This window comes from Chlorocebus sabaeus, chromosome 26, assembly GCF_047675955.1.
Source record: "Chlorocebus sabaeus isolate Y175 chromosome 26, mChlSab1.0.hap1, whole genome shotgun sequence".
In the NCBI taxonomy this organism is placed as follows: domain Eukaryota; kingdom Metazoa; phylum Chordata; class Mammalia; order Primates; family Cercopithecidae; genus Chlorocebus; species Chlorocebus sabaeus.
This window is the reverse complement of record NC_132929.1, coordinates 18,504,328-18,526,342: the sequence shown is the minus strand read 5'-3', so window position 1 is coordinate 18,526,342 and position 22,015 is coordinate 18,504,328. Positions and strand designations below refer to the sequence as shown.

At 41.1% G+C, this 22,015-nt stretch overlaps 1 protein-coding gene across 4 annotated transcripts in view; it reads right to left on the bottom strand.

Moving 5' to 3' along the window:
* Window positions 1-22,015, bottom strand: part of STARD9 (StAR related lipid transfer domain containing 9) — a 151,846-nt gene that overhangs the window by 70,815 nt on the left and 59,016 nt on the right. For all 4 annotated transcript variants that reach the window (XM_008016888.3, XM_008016887.3, XM_073012084.1 and 1 more), the window contains exons 4-9: window positions 17,154-17,270; window positions 13,968-14,000; window positions 13,820-13,881; window positions 13,083-13,195; window positions 1,632-1,701; window positions 121-193 (exon numbers count right to left, since the gene is read on the bottom strand). In XM_008016888.3, coding sequence (XP_008015079.3) covers window positions 121-193; window positions 1,632-1,701; window positions 13,083-13,195; window positions 13,820-13,881; window positions 13,968-14,000; window positions 17,154-17,270 — 468 coding nt within the window. The remainder of the gene's footprint in view (window positions 1-120; window positions 194-1,631; window positions 1,702-13,082; window positions 13,196-13,819; window positions 13,882-13,967; window positions 14,001-17,153; window positions 17,271-22,015) is intronic.

The following is a 22,015-nucleotide window of genomic DNA, read 5'->3' as shown; positions in this document are numbered from 1 at the left end:
CTGGGCAACAGTGAGACCCTGTATCAAAAACAAACAAACAGAAACAGGAAGGAAGACAAGAAAGTGGTTTAAAGGTACAAGGAGAGGAAGAAATCTCACCAAACATAAGGGGTTACCAACCTGTGTGTAGTGGATAGTGAAAATGGCGTGGGATCTGCTACTGGCCTCATGAACATGGGTGGCTGCTGTGATTCTGTGTATATAAGGAAAAACTGTTAGGACGAGGATTGTTCACACATGGTGGATTCTTAAGGATCTATAGGGAATACAAGAAATGTTAGTGCTGAGGTTCACAGATGAGAATCATATTTAGTTCAGTTTCGTAAAGAGGAATAGTCCAAAGAGGGCAGAAGCAGCACACTAGGTGCTATCTGAGAATAAAACGGAGTGCAGCTTCATGCTAAACTACACTGAAACTTTTTTTTTTTAAGCAATAGAAGCAAAAATTCGAGTGTAAAGAGAAATGAAGACTAGTGTTATCAATCTGGAAGAACATGCCCAAGATAGAGCCATTTTATTTTATTTTATTCTTGCACTTTATTTTATTTTATTCTTAGACCCATTTTAATAAGACAAGTGGATGTAGAGAGCTTGCTGAGAAGGTACCTCAAAGACAGAGAAGGTAAGTTTTGAATTAATATTCTGTGTTTAATCAAATTAATCAAATATTAATTCTACAGTGTCAGAAAGATCTTGGAAATGAGATCTCAAATCACATCAATATCATGCTTAAGCCAGGTAGAATTCATATCTCCCTTAGAAATCCATTACAGTGTTAACCTTCAAAGTCAGGAGAGGTTTTCCTTTATCTAAGAGTATCTCACTGTGTTCTGTTCTCAGAGGATCTGGAGAATTGAAGAAAAGGGCCAAAATCTAGAGGCTAGTCTCATGATTCAAGTTTAACACTGAAAAATCATGGAGCTCAGGGTATCCTGAAAACCAGAAGCAGTGTCTCCAGGAGAGTTCCATGAAGCTCAGGAGAATGTTAAACATAAATTTCTTCCTTTATGTTCAATTAACTTGGTCCTGCTATTAACAGGATAAATAGAAGGCTCTATAGACTTTTTTACCCCAGGGAAAAAGCCTTTTTTAGGGACATTTACTAGTAATATTCTAGGTATTTCATAGTAATTTACAACACAGCATGTTATTACAATTTACAATAGCTTTTAGGGGAATCTACAGTACCTGGTTATTCACAGCAGATTCAAAATAGTCTTTCGGGGGACTACCTTATAAGTATGCAAAACTAGAAAAAAATGGTTTTCTGAAACTTTTACACTATATTCGTCCTTATATCTATCAAACCTGAGGAGAGGACAATGCAGGTAAGAATCTTTTCTTCCAAATTTAGAAGCTCTAAACAAAGTAGAGTAACTTCCTTGGGCTTACTGCCTAATATTACTATGTCCAGAACAGATTCCAGCTTCATTACTAGTGAGAAGAGACTAAATCTTAGTCACCACCCCTTAACCTGGGAACACTACTGTTCTGGGAAGAGCCTCCTGGTTGTGAACACCTCTACACACAGAGACAATTTTAAGTGTCATTATACACTCCCCAAAGGGAAATGGGAACACAGGATAGGAATATGAGGATCAAAGAATGATAGAAACAAACAAACCTGTTACCTGTTTGCAATCCCCTCCTCCAAGAGTTGGATTACTTGCTTGTAATTGGTAACTACATGTTGAGATAAACCTATCGGATTTGTGAAACAGAAAAAAGAAATTAAATGAAATTTTTGGTAAAGTTTAACCTTTTCTTGTAAGTCTTTAACTTTATCATTCCTATTTCATATTATTTAATAGACAAAAATGAGGGAATCTGGCCAAATTCATTCAGATAATAAATTAAATCAAGAAATATTTATTGGAAACCTCTTGTCAGGTATATGATAGGCTCTAGGAATATAGGTCTCTGCTCTCACAGAGATTATGGTCTATAATTCATACAGACCATATGCTAACAACAACTATAATTCCTTACAATTCTGCTATATAGGTTATAAGAACTATTCTCATATATTACCTCATTTGGCCCTCACAAAGTCCCTGAGGTAGGCCAGTGTTGTTTTCCCCACAAGGTGGCAGACTCAGTTTGGCATACAAAATACACAGTACACTTGTCTCTGTCCTCCCACAGTTTACAATCATGGTAAGTTACACTACACAAGACAATATGGCCAAGTGCCACAGAAGTTGGAAAGATGATACACGAGGAGATCAGAGGCATTGTCAGGGCAGGCTCTATAGAAGAAGTGAGACTTAAATTTAGCCACTATAGAATGGGGAGGCTTTAGATAGGTGAAGAGGAGCCTACAGGTATGAAAGTAAATCTTCATGGCTGGTTACTAACCAAGTCCCAAAGGCCTTCCCAACTGTTCTAGAGAATCTCTGTATTAGAGATTCAAAAACAAAGTAACTTCATGGGCTTACTGCTAAATACAATTACACCGAAAATAACAAAGTAACATAAATGAAACCAACAAAAATAATAGTCAATAGAAAGCAATCCAAGCAAGACCCAGATACCGAGGCTACCAGGTCAATTTAAAAGTAACTCTGAAGGCTGGGTGCTGTGACTCATGCCTGTGATCCTAGCACTTTGGGAGGCTGAGGCGGGCAGACCTGAGGTCAGGGGTTTGAGACCAGCCTGGAGAACATGGAGAAACACTGTCTCTGCTAAAAATGCAAAATTAGCTGGGCGTGGTGGCACAGGCCTGTAATCCCAGCTACTTGGGAGGCTGAGGCAGGAGAATCCCTTGAACCTGGGAGGCGGAGGTTGTGGAGAGTGGAGATCGCGCCATTGCACTCTAGCGTGGGTAACAAGAGCGAAATTCTGTCTCAAAATAAAAAAAGTGTGGGGGTCGGGGGGCAGGCTCGGTGGCTCATGCCTGTAACCCCAGCACTTTGGGAGCCAGAGGCAGGTAGATCATGAGGTTAGGAGTTCCAAGACCAGCCTGGCCAAGATGGTGAAACCCTACCTCTACCAAAAAAACAAAAAAATTAGCTGGATGTGGTGGCAGGAGCCTATAGTCCAAGCTACTCAGGAGCCTGGGGCAGGAGAATCACTTGGACCCAGGAGGCAGAGGCTGCAGTGAGCCGAGATTTCACCATTGCACTCCAGTCTGGACAATAAGAGCAAAACTTCGTTTCCAAAAAAAAAGTAACTCTGCTTACTATTTTCAAGGAGCTGAAAGAAGATTGTAAACTTGGAAACTATAATGAAATAATAAAATGGATATCTGAGAAATAATACTGTAAGTGAAAATAAAAACTCAATATAAAGTTTAATAGCAAGTTAGACATAGCTGAAGAAAGAATGAGTGAGCAAGAAGACAGATCAGAAACATACTCAAAATTTAGCACAGAGGGACAAAAGATTAAAAATATGGAGGCAGCCGGGTGCAGTGGCTCACGTCTGTAATCCCAATACTTTGGGAGGCTGAGGCGGGCAGATCACAAGGTCAGGAGTTCAAGACCAGCCTGACCAACATGGTGAAACCCCATCTCTAATGAAAATACAAAAATCAGCTGGGGGTGGTGGCACGTGACTGTAATCCCAGCTACTTGGGAGACTGAGGTAGGTGAATCACTTGAACCCGGGAGGTGGAGGTTGCATTGAGACGAGATTGCGCCATTGCACTCCAACCTAGGTGACAGAGCAAGACTCCATCTCAAAAAAAAAAAAAATTGGAGGCTAGGTGTGGTAGCACACACCTATAATCTCAGCTACTTGAGAGGCTGAGGCAGCAGGGTCCCTCGAGCCCAGGAGTCCAAAACCAGTCTGGGCAACATTAGCAAGACTCCATGTCTAATTAATTAATTAATTAATTAAATATAGAAGAAACGGTAAGACTCACAGAGTATATAGAGAATAGGCCTAACATACTTGTAATTAGAGTCCCAAAAGAAGAATGGGGTAGAAGGAATATTATAAGCGATAATGGTAGTGGAGGGAAGGTAGGGGGGAAAAGGAAAGGTAATGGTTAAGAACTTTCCAAAACTGATACAAAGATACAAAAGCACAGATTCAAAAACTCCAGCATGATTTTTTAAAATCCCGCATCTAACCCTAAGTAGATCATAATAAACTGTTCAAAGACTAAAGGAAAAATATCGAAAAAATTAGACTAAGAGAAGACTTCTCAGCAAAAACAGTGGAAAACAGAAGACAATGGTATAATGTTTAACGACTAAAAGAAAATAACCATTAATTAAAAATTCTATACTCAGTGAACTTTACCTTCAAGAAAAAGAAAAGCAGTCCAGGCATTGTGGCTCATGCCTGTAATCCCAGCACTTTGGGAGGCCGAGGCTGGTGGATTACTTTAGGTCAGGAGTTCAAGATCAGCCTGGCCAACATGGTGAAACCCTGTCTCTACTAAAAGTACAAAAATTAGCCGGGCGTGGTAGCAGGTGCCTGTAATCCCAGCTACTCGGGAAGCTGATGCAGCAGAATTGCTTGAACCCAGGAGGTGGAGGTTGCAGTGAGCCGAGATCGCACCACTGCACTCCAACCTGGGTGACAGAGCAAGACTCCATCTCAAACAAACAAACAAACAAGCCAAAATAGAACCTGTCAATAGCAGATCTACACTAGAGGGAAAATGAGATTATTCTTGAAGTAGAAGGAACTCGGAGATAAAAGGTAGGATATTCTTTAAAAATTAAGAGCCATAAAAATGGCATTTAAGAAAGGACAAACTGAGTTCAAGTCTTATAAGGTTTATTGTCTGGGAAGAAGCAGAACAATCAGTAAACATTAGACTTTGATAAGTCAGTGGTCTATGTTGTAATCTCTGGAGTGACCGCCAAAATAGTAAGACAATGTGTAAATAATAAGCTAGTGGAGAAGAAATATGGAGTGATTTTTTAAAGCTATCAAACCAAAAGACAAAGTAAAGAAAAAGGAACATAAAACAGGAAAGGTAAAGAGAAAACACAAAATAACAGATTTAAACCCAAATAAAATTAGTGACTACATTAAATATAAGCAGACCACAATATCAAATTAAAAGACCAAAATTGTGATGAAACAAAGGTAAAACAAAGCAAAAGGAAAAATTTTTAAAATAAAAAACACATCTGAAATATATAAAGAAAACTGAAAGTAAAAATAGAAAAGAAGATAAAAATACAGACACTAACCCAAAGAAAGCTAGCTTAGTTAATGCCTGACAAAGTAGACTTTAAAGCAAAAGCATTACTAGAGATAAAAAACCTTCACAATGAAAAAAGGGTTCAATGAACCAGGAAGTTTTAACAATTCTAATTTTGTATGCATGTAATAATAAAGCCTCAAAATACATAAAACAAAAATTGGCAGAATTAAAAGGAGAAAAAGGCATCCATACTCAGCAGGAAAGTTTAACTTGCCTTTCTTAGTATCTGTTAAAACAAGTGGAAAAACAGAATCAATAGGGGCACAGAAGATTTGAACAAGTATCAAACCTGATAAATAGTAATATATAAACACCATGCCCAACAATTGTGTAATATACACGCTCTTCAAGCACACATGGAAAATTTACAAAAACTGGCCAATGTGCTAGGCTACAAATCAAACCGTGCTATATATATTTCAAATTTTTTCATTATTATATTCCTATTATTATATCGGTTATGATGATCTGTGATCAGTAATCTTTGATGTTACTATTATAATTATGTTGGTACACCAAGAACCTTGCCCGTATAGAAAAGCGAACTTAATTGATAAATGTATATGTTCTGATTGCTCCACCAACCAACCTTTCCCCTACCTTTCTCGCTCTACTCAGGCCTCCCTATTCCCTGAGACACAACAATATTGAAATTAGGCCAATTAATAACCCTACAATGGCCTTTAAGCGTCCAAGTGAAAGAAAGAGTCTCTCATTTTAAATCAAAAGCTAGAAACGCTAAAGTTTAGCAAGGAAGGCACGTTGAAAGCCAAGAAAGGCTGAAAGCTAGGCCTCTTGTGCCCAACAGTTGGTCAGGCTGTGAATGCAAAGGAAAAGTTCTTGAAGGAAATTAAAAGTGCTACTCCTTGAATACATGAATGATAAGAAAACAAAACAGTCTTCTTGATGATATGAAGAAAGTTTTTACAGTATGGTTAGAAGATCAAACCATCACAACATTCTCCTAAGCCAGAGACTAATCCAGAGCAAAGCCCTGATTCCCTTCAATGCTATAAAGGCTGAGAGAAGTGAGGAAGCTGCAGAAGAAAAGTTGGAGCTGGCAGAGGTTGGTTCAAGAGGTTTAAGGAAATAAGCTTCTCAGTAACATGAAAGTGCAAAGTGAAGCAAGTGCTGACGGAGAAGCTGTAACGAGTTATCCAAAAGATACAGCTAAAGCTAAGATAACGAAGGTAGCTACCCTAAACAACAGAATTTCAATGTAGACAAATCAGGCTTCTACTGGAAAAAGGTGTCATCTAGGATTTTCAGAGCTAGAAAGAAGCGGCCAACGTCTGGTTTCAAAGCTTCAAAGGACATGCTGATTCTCCTGTTAGGGGCTAATGTAGCTGGTGATTTTATTTTATTATTATTATTATTATTTGAGATGGAGTTTCACTCTTGTTGACCAGGCTGGAGTGCAGTGGCACAATCTCAGCTCACTGCAACCTCTGCCTCCCGGGTTCAAGTGATTCTCCTGCCTTAGCCTCCCAAGTAGCTGGAATTACAGGTGCACACCACCATGTCTGGCTAATTTTGGCATTCTTAGTAGATATGGGGGTTTCACCATGTTGGCCAGGCTGGTCTCGAACTCCTGATCTCAGGTGATCCACCCACCTCAACCTCCCAAAGTGCTGGCATTACAGGCATGAGCCACCACGCTCGGCCGCTGGTGACTTTAAATTGAAGCCATTATCACTCTGAAAATCCTAAGGCCAGGCTGGGCGTGGTGGCTCACAGCTGTAATCCCAGAACTTTGGGAGGCCAAGGCAGGTGGATCTCTTGAGCCCACGAGTTCAAGACCAGCCTGGGCAACATGGTGAAACCCTGTCTCCACAAAATACACAAAAAATTAGCCAGCTATGGTAGCGCATGGGTGGGAAAATGAATCACATGAGCCTGGGAAGTTGAGGCTGCAGTGAGCTGTGATCACGCCACTGCACTCCAGTTGGGGTGATAGAGCAAGACTCTCCCTCTCAAAAAAAAAAAAAAAAAAAAAAAAAAAAAAAAAAAAAAATCCTAGGGCCCTTAAGATTCATGCTAAATCTACTCTGCCTGTGCCCTATAAATGGAACCATAAAGCCTGGATGACAGCATATCTGCTTACAGTAAGCCCACTGTTGAGAACTACTGCTCACAAAAAAGATTATTTTCAAAATATTACTGCTCATTGACAGTGTTCCTGGTCACCCAAGGGCTCTCCTGGAGACATACAAGAAGGCTAATGTTGTTTTCATGCTTGCTAACATAACATCTGTTCTATGGCCCATGGAACAAGGAGTCCTTTCGACTTTGATAATTTAAGAAATACATTTCATAAACCTATAGCTGTCAGTGATTCCTCTGATGGATCTGGGCAAAGTCTGCTGGAAACTTTCGGGAAATAATTCATTACAGATGGCATTAAGGACATTCATGACTCATGAGAGGAGCTCAAAATATCAACATTGAGGGGCTTGGAAGAAGTTGGTTCCAACCCTCACGAATGACTTTAAGGGATTAAAGATTTTGGTGGAGGAAGTAATTCCAGAGTGGTGGAACTATCAAGAGAAGCAGAATGAGAAGAGGAGCCTGAAGATGTGACTGAATTGCCACCATCTCAGGATCAAATGTGAACGCAGGATGGGTTGCTTCCTACGGATGAGCAGAGAAAGTGGTTTCTTGAGATGGAAGCTACTTCTGGTGAAGATGCTGTGAATATTGTTGAAATGACAAAAAAAAGAAACAGAATATTACATAAACTTAGTTGATAAAGAAGTGTCAGGATTTGAGAGGACTGACTCCAACTCTGAAATAAGTTCTGCTGTGAGTAAAATGCTATCAAACAGCATTTCACACTACAGAAAAATTTTTCATGAAAGGAAGAGTCAATTATGTAACAAACTCCATAAGTTGTTTTAAGAAATTGCCACAGCCATCCAAACCTTCAGCAATCAGTATCCTGATCAGTCAGCAGCCATCATCACTAAGGAAAAATCCTGCACCAGCAAAGAGATTATGACTCACTGAAGGCTCAGGTAACCACTAGCATTTTTTAGCAATAAAGTATTTTTAAATTAAGGTATGTACATTTTTAATACATAATGCTACTTTGTACTTAATATAGCATAAATATAACTTTCATATACATTGGGAAACAAAAACATTTGTGTTTTAATTTTGATTTTTGTTTTGTGATACTCACTTTATTGTGGTGGCCTGGAATCAAACTTGCAATATATCCAAAGCATGTCTGCATACATGTTGTTTTAGATGAAATTATATGGAGCATGTTCTTTGAACTCAATACTATTAAACTAGATACCTATAACAAAAATACAACTAGAAAATCCCTGAATGTTAAAAAATAAAGAAACTCACTTCTAAACCCATGGGTCAAAAGAAATCATATTGGAAATTATATATTTTTTAAACTGATTAATGATGAAAACACTACACAGTAAAACTGGTGCAACACAGCTAAAGTCACACTTACAGGGAAATTTATAGCTCTAAATAAATACACTAAAAACGAGGAGGCCAAGGCAGGCGGATCACGAGGTCAGGAGTTTTTTAGACACCATCTTGGCCATCATGGTGAAACCTCACCTCTACTAAAAAGACAAAAGTTAGCTGGGTGCGGTAGTGCACATCTGTAGTCCCAGCTACTCAGGAGGCTGAGGCAGGAGAATCGCTTGAACCCAGGAGGCGGAGGTTGCAGTGACCCAAGATCGCGCCACTGCACTCCAGCCTGGTGACAGAGGGAGACTCTGTTTAAAAAAACAAAACAAAACAAAACCAAACAATGAGGGGCCAGGTGCAGAGGCTCATGCCTGTAATCCCAGCACTTTGGGAGGTCAAGGTGGGTATATTACCTGAGGTCAGGAGTTCAAGACCAGCCTGACCAATAAGGTAAAACCCCATCTCTACTAAAAATACAAAAATTAGCCAGGCATGGTGGTACGTGCCTATAATCCCAGCTACTCAGGAGGCTGAGGCAGCAGAATTGCTTGAACTAGGAGGCGGAGGTTGCAGTGAGCCGAGATCCTACCACTGCACTCCAGCCTGGGTGACAGAGTAAAAAACAAAATCAAAACAATACAAGGGTAACTTTGATGAAGTAATTTTATATCTGTTGAATCTAGTAAAGAAGATTCGGGGCTTGTAATTAAGACATCGCTTTCATTCATTTTTCTAGTAATTCATCCTTATTTTATTTTATAAACGTATTAGTATGCCAAAGATTGGAATTAAAAAACAAAAAACAAAAAAAAAAAATGGTTCTTCTAGCCTGGGCAACATAGCAAGACCCCATCTCTAAAAGAAAAAATAAAAAACAGTTAGCTGGCACGATGGCACAAGTCTGTAGTATCAGCTACTTTGGAGGCTGAGATAGGAGGACTGCCTGAGTCCAGGAGTTTGAGGCTGCAGTGAGTCACAATCGTGCCACTGCACTCTAGCCTGGGTGACAGTGTGAGACTCTGATCCAAAAACAAAACACCACCACAAAAAAAACTGGGCCTTCACCACAGTTCGAGAAGCATATAGAATATCTCTTAAAAATAATCACTATTGCAAATATATTACTTAATGGTAAAATGGTGAAGCTTTCCTCTGAGAACAAGACTGTCACCACTTTTATTTACTATTGTACTAGAGGTCCTAGTTTATGCAGAAAGGCAAGGAAAAAAAGGCACAAGAACTAAATGGTTGGGGTTGGGGGGAAACTCCTATGACTTACAGGTTGACTATATAGGAAATACAGAATTTTTCTCAAGTTCCAACTACCTACCTCTTGGTTTGCACCTGTACCTTTACATTAAAATAAAGACCACAGTGAAAATACAGTACTCTTTGTCTCACTTAGGTATCGGTTTAGATCCTATAACCTCTGGCCTCTTACGTGTGCTTTGGGCAGGCCATTGTGCATTTCAGATTTCAACTTAATCTCTCATCTAATTAATAAACTTTCTAATGGAAAGGCTACTCCTTTCCTTTCTTTGGATTTAGGTAGCTATCAAGGTCCATCTCACAATTCTGAACTGGAACTGCAAGTTCTTTAAGGGCTTATATTTTCATATTTCCCATGGCACCCGGAATACTATAGGCATCTTGTAGGTACTCAATAAATTTCTGTAAAATTAGTTTCAAGCCAGAAACCACTTTCCACTTTAAAGTCATATTCACAGAATGGATGAGCCTTAAGACAGATGGACAGGCAGATAGATAAGATATATATATAGAAAGAAAACATTTTTTAAAAAAAGTTTACTCAGATCTCATCAGAGGGTGGTGATGGGAATAACATAGTTCAGTGTGACTACTCAGGGTCCTAGCTTCCAAGGCGGGTTCTATACTATTTCAGCTCATGGCTCCTTCACTAAGAAATGTCCACCTGTATTCGTAAAGGTTTAAGAATGTCCAGAGTGGTTCAAGAAACTTGTGACACAGAATCTAAGAGATTTTTCACTGGTTTAGAATTTAGCATTTCTTAGCTCCCTCCCCTCAAGGGTTCACTCCATAAAGGTATTCAAAAGTGTCCTGAACTTTGCACCATGAACCCTGAGATTTGAGTCCTGATCCTGTCATTGACGTTGGACATATGACCCAAGCTGTATGACCTTGCAAGAATCATATTTTCTGGGTTGCAGGCACTATGCCAATCAAATAATCTAGGATCCTAGGCCTCCCTCCAGGCTCTTGATGTTCAGGATTCTGTTCCATTACTCTCTTCCAGTCCAGTGACAGTTTCCCAGTTTCAATTCTGTCCCAACTCTAGCTGTGTGACTTTGGAACAACCTTTAACTTTCTCCAGATTTCACTGTTTTCTGCATAATGTGGATATCTGAACTATGTCTGAGTTCTCCTCTGGTTACTCCTCCCACACATACATACACACTTTTTTTTTTGAGATGGAGTCTTGCTCTGTCGTCAGGCTGGAGTGCATGCAGCTGAGTGATCTCGGCTCGCTGCAACCTCCGCCTCTCAGGTTCAAGCAATTCTCCTGCCTCAGCCTCCCGAGTAGCTGGGACTACAGGTATGTGCCACCATGCCCGGCTAATTTTTTGTATTTTTAGTAGAGACAGGGTTTCACCATGTTGGCCAGGATGGTCTCAATCTCCTGACCTCGTGATCCGACCGCCTAAGCCTCCCAAAGTGTTGGGATTATAGGCGTTAGCCACCGTACCCAGCCCACACAGACTTTTAAGATAAGAAGTTTGATACCGCTGCATTGACTCATGGTCTGCCTTGAAAGTATTGCTTTACACAGATATGTATACCCACAGAGTTTTACAGAGCAAACTTAAACTGGTTCCTAGCAAAGGAAATGGTATTTTTGTTGTTGTTTCTAAGCTGCCATTTATGATTGAACATTTGGGAAAAGATACAGGTAGCAGAATCAGTCACTGGCATACCTATTGTACCATCCATTTGCCATGCCCTGACCAGAGAACAGCGGCTCTTGATTGTTCATGTCCTGCTCCTTATCAGGATTTAAATTAGCACACTACGGCCAGGCGCGCTGGCTCACATCTATAATCCTAGCACTTTAGGAAGCTGAGGTGGGAGGATCACTTGAGGCCAGGAGTTCAAGACCAGCCTGGACAACACAGTGAGATCCCATCTCTACAGCAAATTTAAAAATTAGCTGCCTAGGTGCATGCCTGTAGCCCTAGCTACCTGGGAGACTGGGGCGGAAGGATCACTTGAGCCCAGGAGTTCAGGTTGCAGGGAGCTATGACTGCATCACTGCATTCCAGCTTGGGCTACAGAATAAGACCTTGTGGCTAAAAAAATAAATAAAAAATAAACTAGCATACTGCTATAGGAACATAAAATGTATATATTACTTTGTTTTGTTTTGAGATGGAGTCTCGCTCTGTCACACAGGCTGGAGTGCAGTTGCGCAATCTCGACTCATCGCAACCTCTGCCTCCCGGGTTTAAGCAATTCTCCTGCCTCAGCCTCCTGAGTAGCTGGGATTACAGGTATGCACCACCACACCCAGCTAATCTTTTGTACTTTTAGTAGAGATAAGGTTTCACCATGTTGGCCAAGCTGGTCTTGAACTCCTGACCTCCAGCAATTCACCCACCTCAGCCTCCCAAAGTGTTGGGATTACAGGCATAAGCCATTGCACCTGGGCCATATATTAACTCGTATAAGTAGCCTGGAAGGGTAAAAACTTCGCCCATAAAAGAACCCAACTATTGCTACTTAATAGCAGGATCTACCTTAATGATGTAAGACAGATGGTACCAAGCACCAAACATCAGTACTTGGTTAGGAAACACATCAAATCCTACTCCATGTCTGATGTCTGACTTCGCCCTATCTCTCCTACCTACTGACTACCACCACCAATGGAAGAGAAAGGGGACTGGTTTACCAGGGAACCAGTAGAGGCTCTGCCATATCGGGCGCCTGAAGATCCCACCACATTCCCTACAGTTTTCCCTCTCATTCACCATGCTTTAGCCACACTGGCCCCTTGAAAACACCAAGCCTTCTCCCAGGGCTCTAGTCCATTCCACTCCCTCTTCCTGAAACACTTCTCACCTTGTTACATCATTCTTCACAGGACTATACTCCTTTCAGGTCTCAGCTTAAATGTTTCCTCCTCAGAGAAGCTCTTCCTGATCACCCCATAAAGGTGGGTCACCAACACTTTCCAATGTTCTTTGCCACTGACATCTATTTATTTATTAGCCTTTATCACTACTTGTAATTGTTTGTTTCCTGACTCACACCCACTAGATTGTAAGCTTGCCTGAGGGCAGGACCATGTCTTCTATTTATCAATACATATTCAGTGTCTAGTACAGTAGTTGGCACACAATAAATGTTCATTACACATATGTTCAATGAATTAGTGAATATTAGGAGAGCTTCCCAGGCTTCAGTTTGGTTTTGGATCTCCAGGACCACAGTAGCTCACCTTGTACATAGGGCCCCATCTCTGGATGCTCCCTGACCCGCAGGGTATAGGGCTTTTTTTGACCAGATTGCTTCAACAGATCCCGCACCCGTTCATTATAGATTTCTAGAAAACTAGAGAGAAGTAGAAGGCAACAACATAATTACATTTTGAAAAAAAGTAGAAACAACACTGAGCTAAAAATCAGGAGGTCTTAGTTCCTGTTCCAGCTCCACCTCTGACATTTTAAGGCACTGATCAAGCCAAGGTTCCCCCTTGAGTCTCTTTCCATACATATACAAAAGTGTTTTTTTTAATTGTATTTTTATTTTTGAGATAGAGTCTCACTCTATCTCACAGGCTGGAGTGCAATGGAACAATCTCGGCTCACTGCAACCTCCGCCTCCCAGATTCACCACACCCAGCTACAGAGGTTGTTTCTTGAGTGAGTTTCAAACATGACCCTTGAGCTTTGAGCTCTATTGTTCTGTGAAGGCATCTCAAGGGCTACTTGACAGCCAGGGTCAGCTGGGCCACAGAAGGAAAGACCTGCTTGTTAAGTCTATGGGTAGGAAATTAAGTTTTCTACAACCAAGGGCCTAAGTATGTTTCTCAGCTCTTGTACTGCAAGATATTTCTTCTGTGGCTTTTCTCCATCCCTGTGGTGACTCTGGAAGCAAAGAGAGGACAGCTGAACATGGCAGAATTTGGAGGGGAAGGAGAACTACTGTAGGTCCCAGAGCTTGGTAGGTTCTTACCTTACTTTTATCCTACAGGAGGAAGGCAGTGAGGCACAGTCTTTCTCCCTGATGAAGAGACCCTGCACAAACCAGAGGGTTGGGGTTTCATTGTAGGAACGGTACAGAGACCTACTTTGAGAGGATTCAGCCAAAAGATAGTGTATACCTCACATATCCGTGGTGTCAGCCCAACAGAGGCCTGGAGAACAGAAGAAAGGAAAGCATTATTGTTTACTCAAGATGATGCTCTCCCCCACTGAATACCCAGGAACCATCCTCAGCATGGGGGATGGGTGCCTGGACTCCTTGTGCTAGCCTCTTCACTTCAGGCAGTTTCACTGGAGAATATAGAAGACTTTTATGTTCCAGTGCTCCGAGAGACACTCATTGAAGAAATGTACCAGATGAGAGGCATATGTATCACCATAAGAAGGAAAAGGGGAGGCCGGGCGTGGTGGCTCACGTCTGTAATCCCAGCACTTTGAGAGGCCGAGGCAGGCGGATCACGAGGTCAGGAGATTGAGACCATCCTGGCTAACACGTGAAACCCCGTCTCTACTAAAAATATTTAAAAAATTAGCCGGGCGTGGTGGCGGGCACCTGTAGTCCCAGCTACTCGGGAGGCTGAGGCAGGAGAATGGCATGAACCCAGGAGGTGGAGCTACCAGTGAGCTGAGATGATGCTACTGCACTCCAGCCTGCGCGACAGAGTGAGACTCTGATTTAAAAAAAAAAAGGAGGAAGGAGGAGGAAGGAGGAGGAGGAGGAAGGAGGAGGAGGAGGAGGAGGAGGAGGAGGAGGAGGAGGAGGAAAAGAGAAGCCAGCACACCCAGACACCTGCTTTTATGCAATGAAGGTTACATTATTCTTGGATAAAAACACTTTACCAATGTTCCTCCTAGACTCCCTACACCTGGGGATTGGAGTATATGAGTATTCAAAATACACATTTAGACCAGGTGTGGTGGCTCACCCCTGTAATCCCAGCACTTTGGGAGGCTGAGGTGGGTGGATCACTTGAGCTCAGGAGTTAGACACAAGCCTGGGCAACCTGCAGAGACCCTGTCTCTGGCTAATACAAAAAAAATTAGCCTGGCATGGTGGCGTGTGCCTATAGTCTCAGCTACTCAGGAGACTAAGGTGGGAGGATCACTTGAACCCAGGATGCAGAGGCTGCAGTGAGCTGAGATTGCACCACTGCACTCCAACCTGGGTAACAGAGTGAGATCCCATCTCAAAAACAAAACAACAACAACAAAACAACAACAACAAAAAAAAAACACGTTTAGAAAGAGGTAGTTTCTTTTCTCATCTTGTATCCAGTGCTAACTTGTACCCGGTTAAGGGCTTTATACTTTTGGTTTAGCGGCCAATTTCTTCTTTTTTTTTAATTATTATTTTTTTGAAATAGAGTTTCACTCTTGTCGCCCAGGCTGGAGTGCAATGGCACGATCTCAGCTCACTTCAACCTCCATCTCCCAAGTTCAAGCAATTCTTCTGCCTCAGCTTCCCGAGTAGCTGGGAGTACAGGCGCCTGCCATCACACCTGGCTAATTTTTGTATTCTTAGTAGAGACGGGGTTTCACCATGTTGGTCAGGCTGGTCTTGAACTCCTGAGCTCAGCTGATCCACCTGCCTCAACCTCCCAAAGAACTGGGATTACAGGTGTGAGCCAACGTACCCAGCCCCAATTCTTTTAACGTCAAATACTGTGAAATTACACTAACCACAGGACAAAGTGAGCAATGAGCTAGGCCCCAGGCATCAGGGATAATCATCTAAGAGGAATCATGTTCTACAGAATGTTCCTGTGTAGTGTTTATTTTGTTACCCACCTAACAGGATATATATACTTTTAGAGACAGGGTCTCTTTTTATTTATTTATTTTTTTTTTTGAGACGAAGTCTCACCCCATTGCCCAGGCTGGAGTGCAATGGTATAATCTCAGCATACTGCAACCTCAGCCTCCTGGGTTCAAGTGATTCTCATGCCTCAGCCTCCCAGATAGCTGGGATTATAGGTGCGTGCCACCACGTCTAGCTAATTTTTGTATTTTTAGTAGAAACTTGGTTTCACCATATTGGCCAGGCTGGCCTTGAACTCCTGACCTCATGATCCACCTGCCTCAGCCTCCCAAAGTGCTGGGATTACAGGAATGAGCCACCACACCCAGCCGAGACAGGGTCTCTCACTCTGTTGTCCAGGCTGGAGTACAGTGGTAAGATCATGGCTGATCACTGCAATCTCAACCTCCCAGGCTGAAGCCATCCTCCCACCTCAGCCTCCTAAGTAGCTGGGACCACAGGCATGTGGCCCTACACCCGGCTAATTTTTGTATTTTTTATAGAGATGGGGTCTCCCTATGTTGCCCAGACTGTTCTCAAATTCCTGGGCTTAAGAGATCTTTCTGCCTCAGCCACCCCAAAGTGTTGAGATTATAGGTGTGAACCACTGCGCCTGGCACCCCGACCAGGATACTTCTAAACCCAAAACAAAAAGGTATTCTTAAGGAACTCTGCCCTCCTGATTTTCTGTGATAAAGGAAGGCTCTCATTAAATCCTATATACTTTTGAAAGCCCCCGGCTCAGGAACTAGTTCTCCTGCTTTCTTCTAACACACAGATCTAATACATGTAGGCTTGGAGCTTGGCCACAATAATCAAATCTCTGCACAGCTCTAGCCTGCACTTAAGATTTAGTCCAGGTCTTGTCCACAACAAAGGTGCAAAACAGCTTCAAATAACGAACCTGGAGATAACAAGAAATTCAGTAGGACTGACGAGAACTGCTTTGTTGAAGGGAGCTGTAAAATTCTAAGGCTCTTCAGGGTTTAATAAAAAGGGGTTAATTATTCAAAGTTTACCTTCCAATTAAATGCTGAAAAACTTTTTTTTTTTTTTTTTTTTGAGACAGAGTTTCACTCTTGTTGCCCAGGCTGGAGTGCAATGGCACGATCTCAGCTCACCACAACCTCTGCCTCCCCGGTTCAAGTGATCCGTGATTCTCCTGCCTCAGCCTCCCGAGCAGCTGGGATTACAGGCATGTGCCACCACGCCAAGCTAATTTTTTTGTATTTTTTAATAGAGACAGGGTTTCTCCATGTTGGTCAGGCTGGTCTCGAACTCCCAACCTCAGGTGATTCGCCCGCCTTGGCCTCCCAAAGTGCTGGGATTACAGGCATGAGCCAACGCGCCCAGCTGAAAAACTCATTCTTAAAACAGAAGAAGGCTCATTCAATCTTCTTTAAAGTTGACTGACTACAGAAATCATACTCTTATCTCACAGTAGTAAGGACAATGCAAGGTTCAGGCTTGCTGTGGCATTAGGACTATATCTCATTGTAATACTCACTGGGGTCCCCAGCATGGTATATGTCTTCCCAGAGCCTGTCTGTCCATAAGCAAAAAGGCATATGTTATAGCCTTTGGCAACTCCAGAGAGTACTTCCATCCCTAAATCCTGGAAAACCTGTAACAACAAAAGCAGAGGAAATATCACTGTGGTCCTTCTCATAGCAGATTTAGAATTATTTTCTAATCTAAAAAAATATATAAAATATTTCAAACATCCATGACTATCAATTCACTACCATTTCATAAGAATCAATTTAGCTTCATAAAAAGATAGCTAAGGAAAATTCATTCATTCAGCCCATCAAATTCTTTAAGTGCCTACTGTATCTAGACACAATACTAGACTCTGAAGATACAAAAGTAATATGGTCTCTAAACTTAAGGCAAAGAGATTGTAGAAGAGCAAAGATATGCAAGCAAAATAATTCTGTATCTCTCGTAAGAAAAAGTTTAATATGGTTAATCAGGTAAAGCTGCAGTGAAATATTGACCAATAACAAAGAAATTCAGGGTCTTAGGATACCACACTGAAGATCAGTAAGACCAGAAGTTAGGGAGGTGTTTTCCATGTGCATTTATTTTCTATACACTCCCTCCTCAGATTGACCGTAAGAGCTGGCTGGTTCTGCTGGTCATTTACCCCTGGCTTCAGTGAATCAGAAACAGGCAGAGGTCCTCATGTGAAAACTCCTATACTTGGAATACTGCTTGGAAGTCCTACTGAGCTCTGTTCGGCAGACTCTGGTCTCAGGAAAAAACAGCCAGCTTTAAGGGGAAGGCACAGCTTCCTAGTTCAGCCAGTCTTCAGCAGAATGCTATGTGGGCATCTGCATACCCATAGCTGGTACGGTGGACATTTACCCTTTGTATTGTTGCCCAGCATCAAAATACTCTTCTTTGAACCTTTGGTTGTGTCAGTCTCGGTGGGAAGCACAGCTCAATGCTCTACTATAGAAGCCAAACAGGCCAGATATTCCTCTCCACCTAGGACAACACTAGCACATGCAATGAGGCCAGACAGGGCTGGATGCAGTGGCTCATGCCTGTAATTCCAGCACTTTGGGAGGATGACGTGGGTGGATCACCTGAGGTCAGGAGTTCGAGACTAGCCTGGCCAACATGGCGAAACCCTGTCTCTACTAAAAATACAAAAAATTACCCAGGCATGGTGGCAGGCACCTATAATCCCAGTTACTTGGGAAGTCGAGGTAGGAGAATCACTTGAACCCAGGAAGTGGAAGTGTAACGAGCTGAGATCGCGCCACTGCACTCCAGCCTGGGAGAGAGAGACTCCATTTCAAAAAAAAAAAGAAAGAAAGAAATGGGGCCGGACAACTACATGTCACTTGACAAATAGAAAATCATTTGAATTTTGAAAGAAAGACATAAAAATAAAAAATAGTTAATAAATTGTCCATAATGGCATCAAGGATCCAATAGCACTGCCTGCTGGGCATGCAGTGGTAGAAGTGCCAAGTGTGGTGCTCAAATCAGACAATTCTGCGATATGGTTCCGCCTGGGGTCCCTGCTGCTTAGTATCCCATGTCTTCCTGCCCATTTTTCAACTTTCCCCTCAATTCTGTGACTCCTCTGATATGATTCCAAGGTGTAGTGTGTTCTTACACTTCAAAGCTATGTGATCTTGGGCAAGTTACTTAAACTCTGTAAACTTCAGTTTCTTTAGGTATAAAATGTTTATTTTTGTATCTGTAATACAGGTTTGTTGTGAATATTAAACAAAGTAATACACTTAATTAGGGACAAAGATAGGAGCTGCTAACTCAAGACTACACTCCCTGCTTTTTTTTCTTTCTTTCTTTCTTTTTTTGAGACAGGGTCTTGCTCTGTACCCCAGGCTGGAGTGCAGTGGCACAATCTTGATTTAGAACAGCCTTGACCTCTTGGGCTCAAACGATCTCCCTACCTTGGTCTCCTGAGAAGCTGGAACTGCAGGTGTGCACCACCACGTCCAGCTAATTTTTTTGTATTTTTGTAGAGACAGGTCTCCCCATGTTGCCCAGGCTGGTCTTGAACTCCTGGGCTCAAGTGATCCACGTGCTTCAGCCTCCCAAAGTGCAGGGATTACAGGTGTGAGCCACTGTGCCTGGCCCTTTATTTATTTATTCATTTTTTTCTTAAGAGACATGGTCTTATCCTGTCAGCTAGGCTGAAGTGCAGTGGCACAATCATAGCTTACTGCAGCTTCGAACACCTGGGCTCAAGGGATCATCTCACCTCAGCCTCTTGAGTAGCTAGGATTAAGGGCATTTTTATTATTTTTCCCTTTGTTAGTTTGTTTTAATAATCAGTGTTAAGCTGTCATCAGTTTAAACAAATGGGTTATTTGCAAGCCTCATGGTAATCTCAAACCAAAAAACCTACAAAAGATACACAAAAAATAAAAAGAAATTAAAACATGCCACCAAAGAAAACCACCTTCACAAAACAGGAAGACAGGAAGAAAAGGAGGAGGGAAGAAAAGACCACAAAACCACCAGAAAAGAAATAACAAAATGGCAGAAGTCCTTACTCATCAATAATAACGTTGAATGTAAAGGCACTAAACTCTCCAATCAAAAGACAGAGCTAAATGGATTTAAAAAACAGGACCCAACAATCTATTGCCTACAGGAAACACACTTCACCAGTGAATACACATATACACTGAAAACAAAGGGAGAGAAAAAGATATTCCGTGCAAATGGAAACCAAAAAAGAGCAGAATTAGCTACATGTATATCAGACAAAATAGATTTCAAGACAAAAACTTAAAAGAGACAAAGGTCATTATATAATCAGAAAGGGGTCAATTTAGCAAAAGGATGTAACAATTGTAAATATATATGCACCCAACACTGGATCACCCAGATAAATAAAGCAAATATTATTAAAGCTAAAGAGAGAAAGAGAGGCCTCAACACAGTAATAGCTGGAGACTTCAACACCCCACTTTCAGCATTGGATAGATCATTCAGACAGAAAATCAACAAAGAAATGTTGGACTTAATCTGCACTGTAAACCAAATGGACCTAATAGATATTTACAGAACATTTCATCCAATGGCTGCAGAATACACATTCTTCTCCTCAGCACATGGATCACTCTCAAGAATAGACCATATGTTAGGCCACAACACATGTTTTAAAGAATTTAAAAAAAAAATCTTCCTGAAAGGTGGGTTAAGGAAAAAATAAATAATAAAACAATTCAAAAAAGCTGAAATCATATCAAGTATCTTCTATGATGACAATGGAATAAAATTAGAAATAATAACAAGAGGAATTTTGGAAACTATACACACACATGGAAATTAAACAATGTGCTCCTGAATGACCAGTAGGTCACTGAACAAAATAAGAAGAAAATTTTCAAATTTCTTTTTTTAATTTTTTTTGGAGACAGAATCTCACTCTGTACTCAGGCTAGAGTACAATGGTGTGATCTCAGCTCACTGCAACCTCCACCTCCCGGGTTCAAGCAATTCTCATGCCCCGGTATCCCAAGTAGCTGAGACTACCAGTGCACACCACTACGCCTGGCTAACTTTCCGTATTTTAGTAGAGACAGGGTTTCACCATGTTTCACAGGCTGGTCTTTAACTCCTGAGCTCAGGTAGTCTGCCCGCCTTGGCATCACAAAGTACTAGGATTACAGTCTTAAGCCACCATGCCTGGCCTAAATTTCTTGAAACACAACATACCAAAACAAATGGGATACAGCGAAAGTACTACAAAGACAAAAATTTACAGCAATAAGCATCTATATCAAAAAAGTAGAAAAACTTCAAATAACCTAACAATGCATCTTAAAAACTAGAAAAGTGGCCAGGCATGGTGGTCCATGTCTGTAATCCCAGCACTTTGGAAGGCCAAGGCAAGAAGATCACTTGAGCCCAGGAGTTCAAGACTAGCCTGGACTCAAGCTCTATAAACTCTTGCAATATAGCAAGAATTCATTTCTATTTTTTTAATAAGAAAAAGAACTAGAAAAGCAAGAGCGAATCAAACACAAAATTAGCAGAAGAAAAAAATTAGAAATAAATGAAATTGAAATGAAAAAAGCAATACAAAAGATCAATAAATTGAAAAGCTGGTATTTTGAAAAGATAAAATTGATAAGCCTTTAGACAGACTAAGAAAAAAAGACCCACATAAATAAAATCAGAGATGAAAAAGGAAGCATTACAACTGACACTGCAGAAATTCAAAGGCCCATTAGAGACTACTATGACTATACACCAATAAATTGGAAAACCTAGAAAAAAATGGATAAATTCCTAGACACAATCTACCAAAACTGAACCATGAAGAAATCCAAAACCTGAATAGAACAATAGCAAGTAATGAAGCTGTAATAAAAATCTCCCAGCAAAGAAAAGCCCAGAACCCGATGGCTTCACTGCTGAATTTTACCAAACATTTAAAGAAGAACCAAGCCTACTAAAATTACTCCAAAAAAATGAAAAAGGGAATACTTACAAACTCATCTTTTAAGGCCAGTATTACCCTGATACCAAAACCACACAAAGATACATCAAAAAAAGAAAACTACAGGCCAATATCCCTGATGAACATTGATACAAAAATCTTCAACAAAATACCAGTAAACCGAATTCAACAACATGTTAAAAAGATCATTCAGGCTGGGCATGGTGGCTCATACCTGTAATCTCAGCACTTTGGGAGGCCTGAGGTGATGGATATCTCATCTACCCTGATGTGATTACTATGTATTATATGCCTGTATCAAAATATCTCATGTACTTCATAAATATATATATACCTACTATATACCCATAATTTTTTTTTCTTTTTCTGAGACAACGTTTCACTCTGTTGCCCAGGCTAGAGTGCAGTGG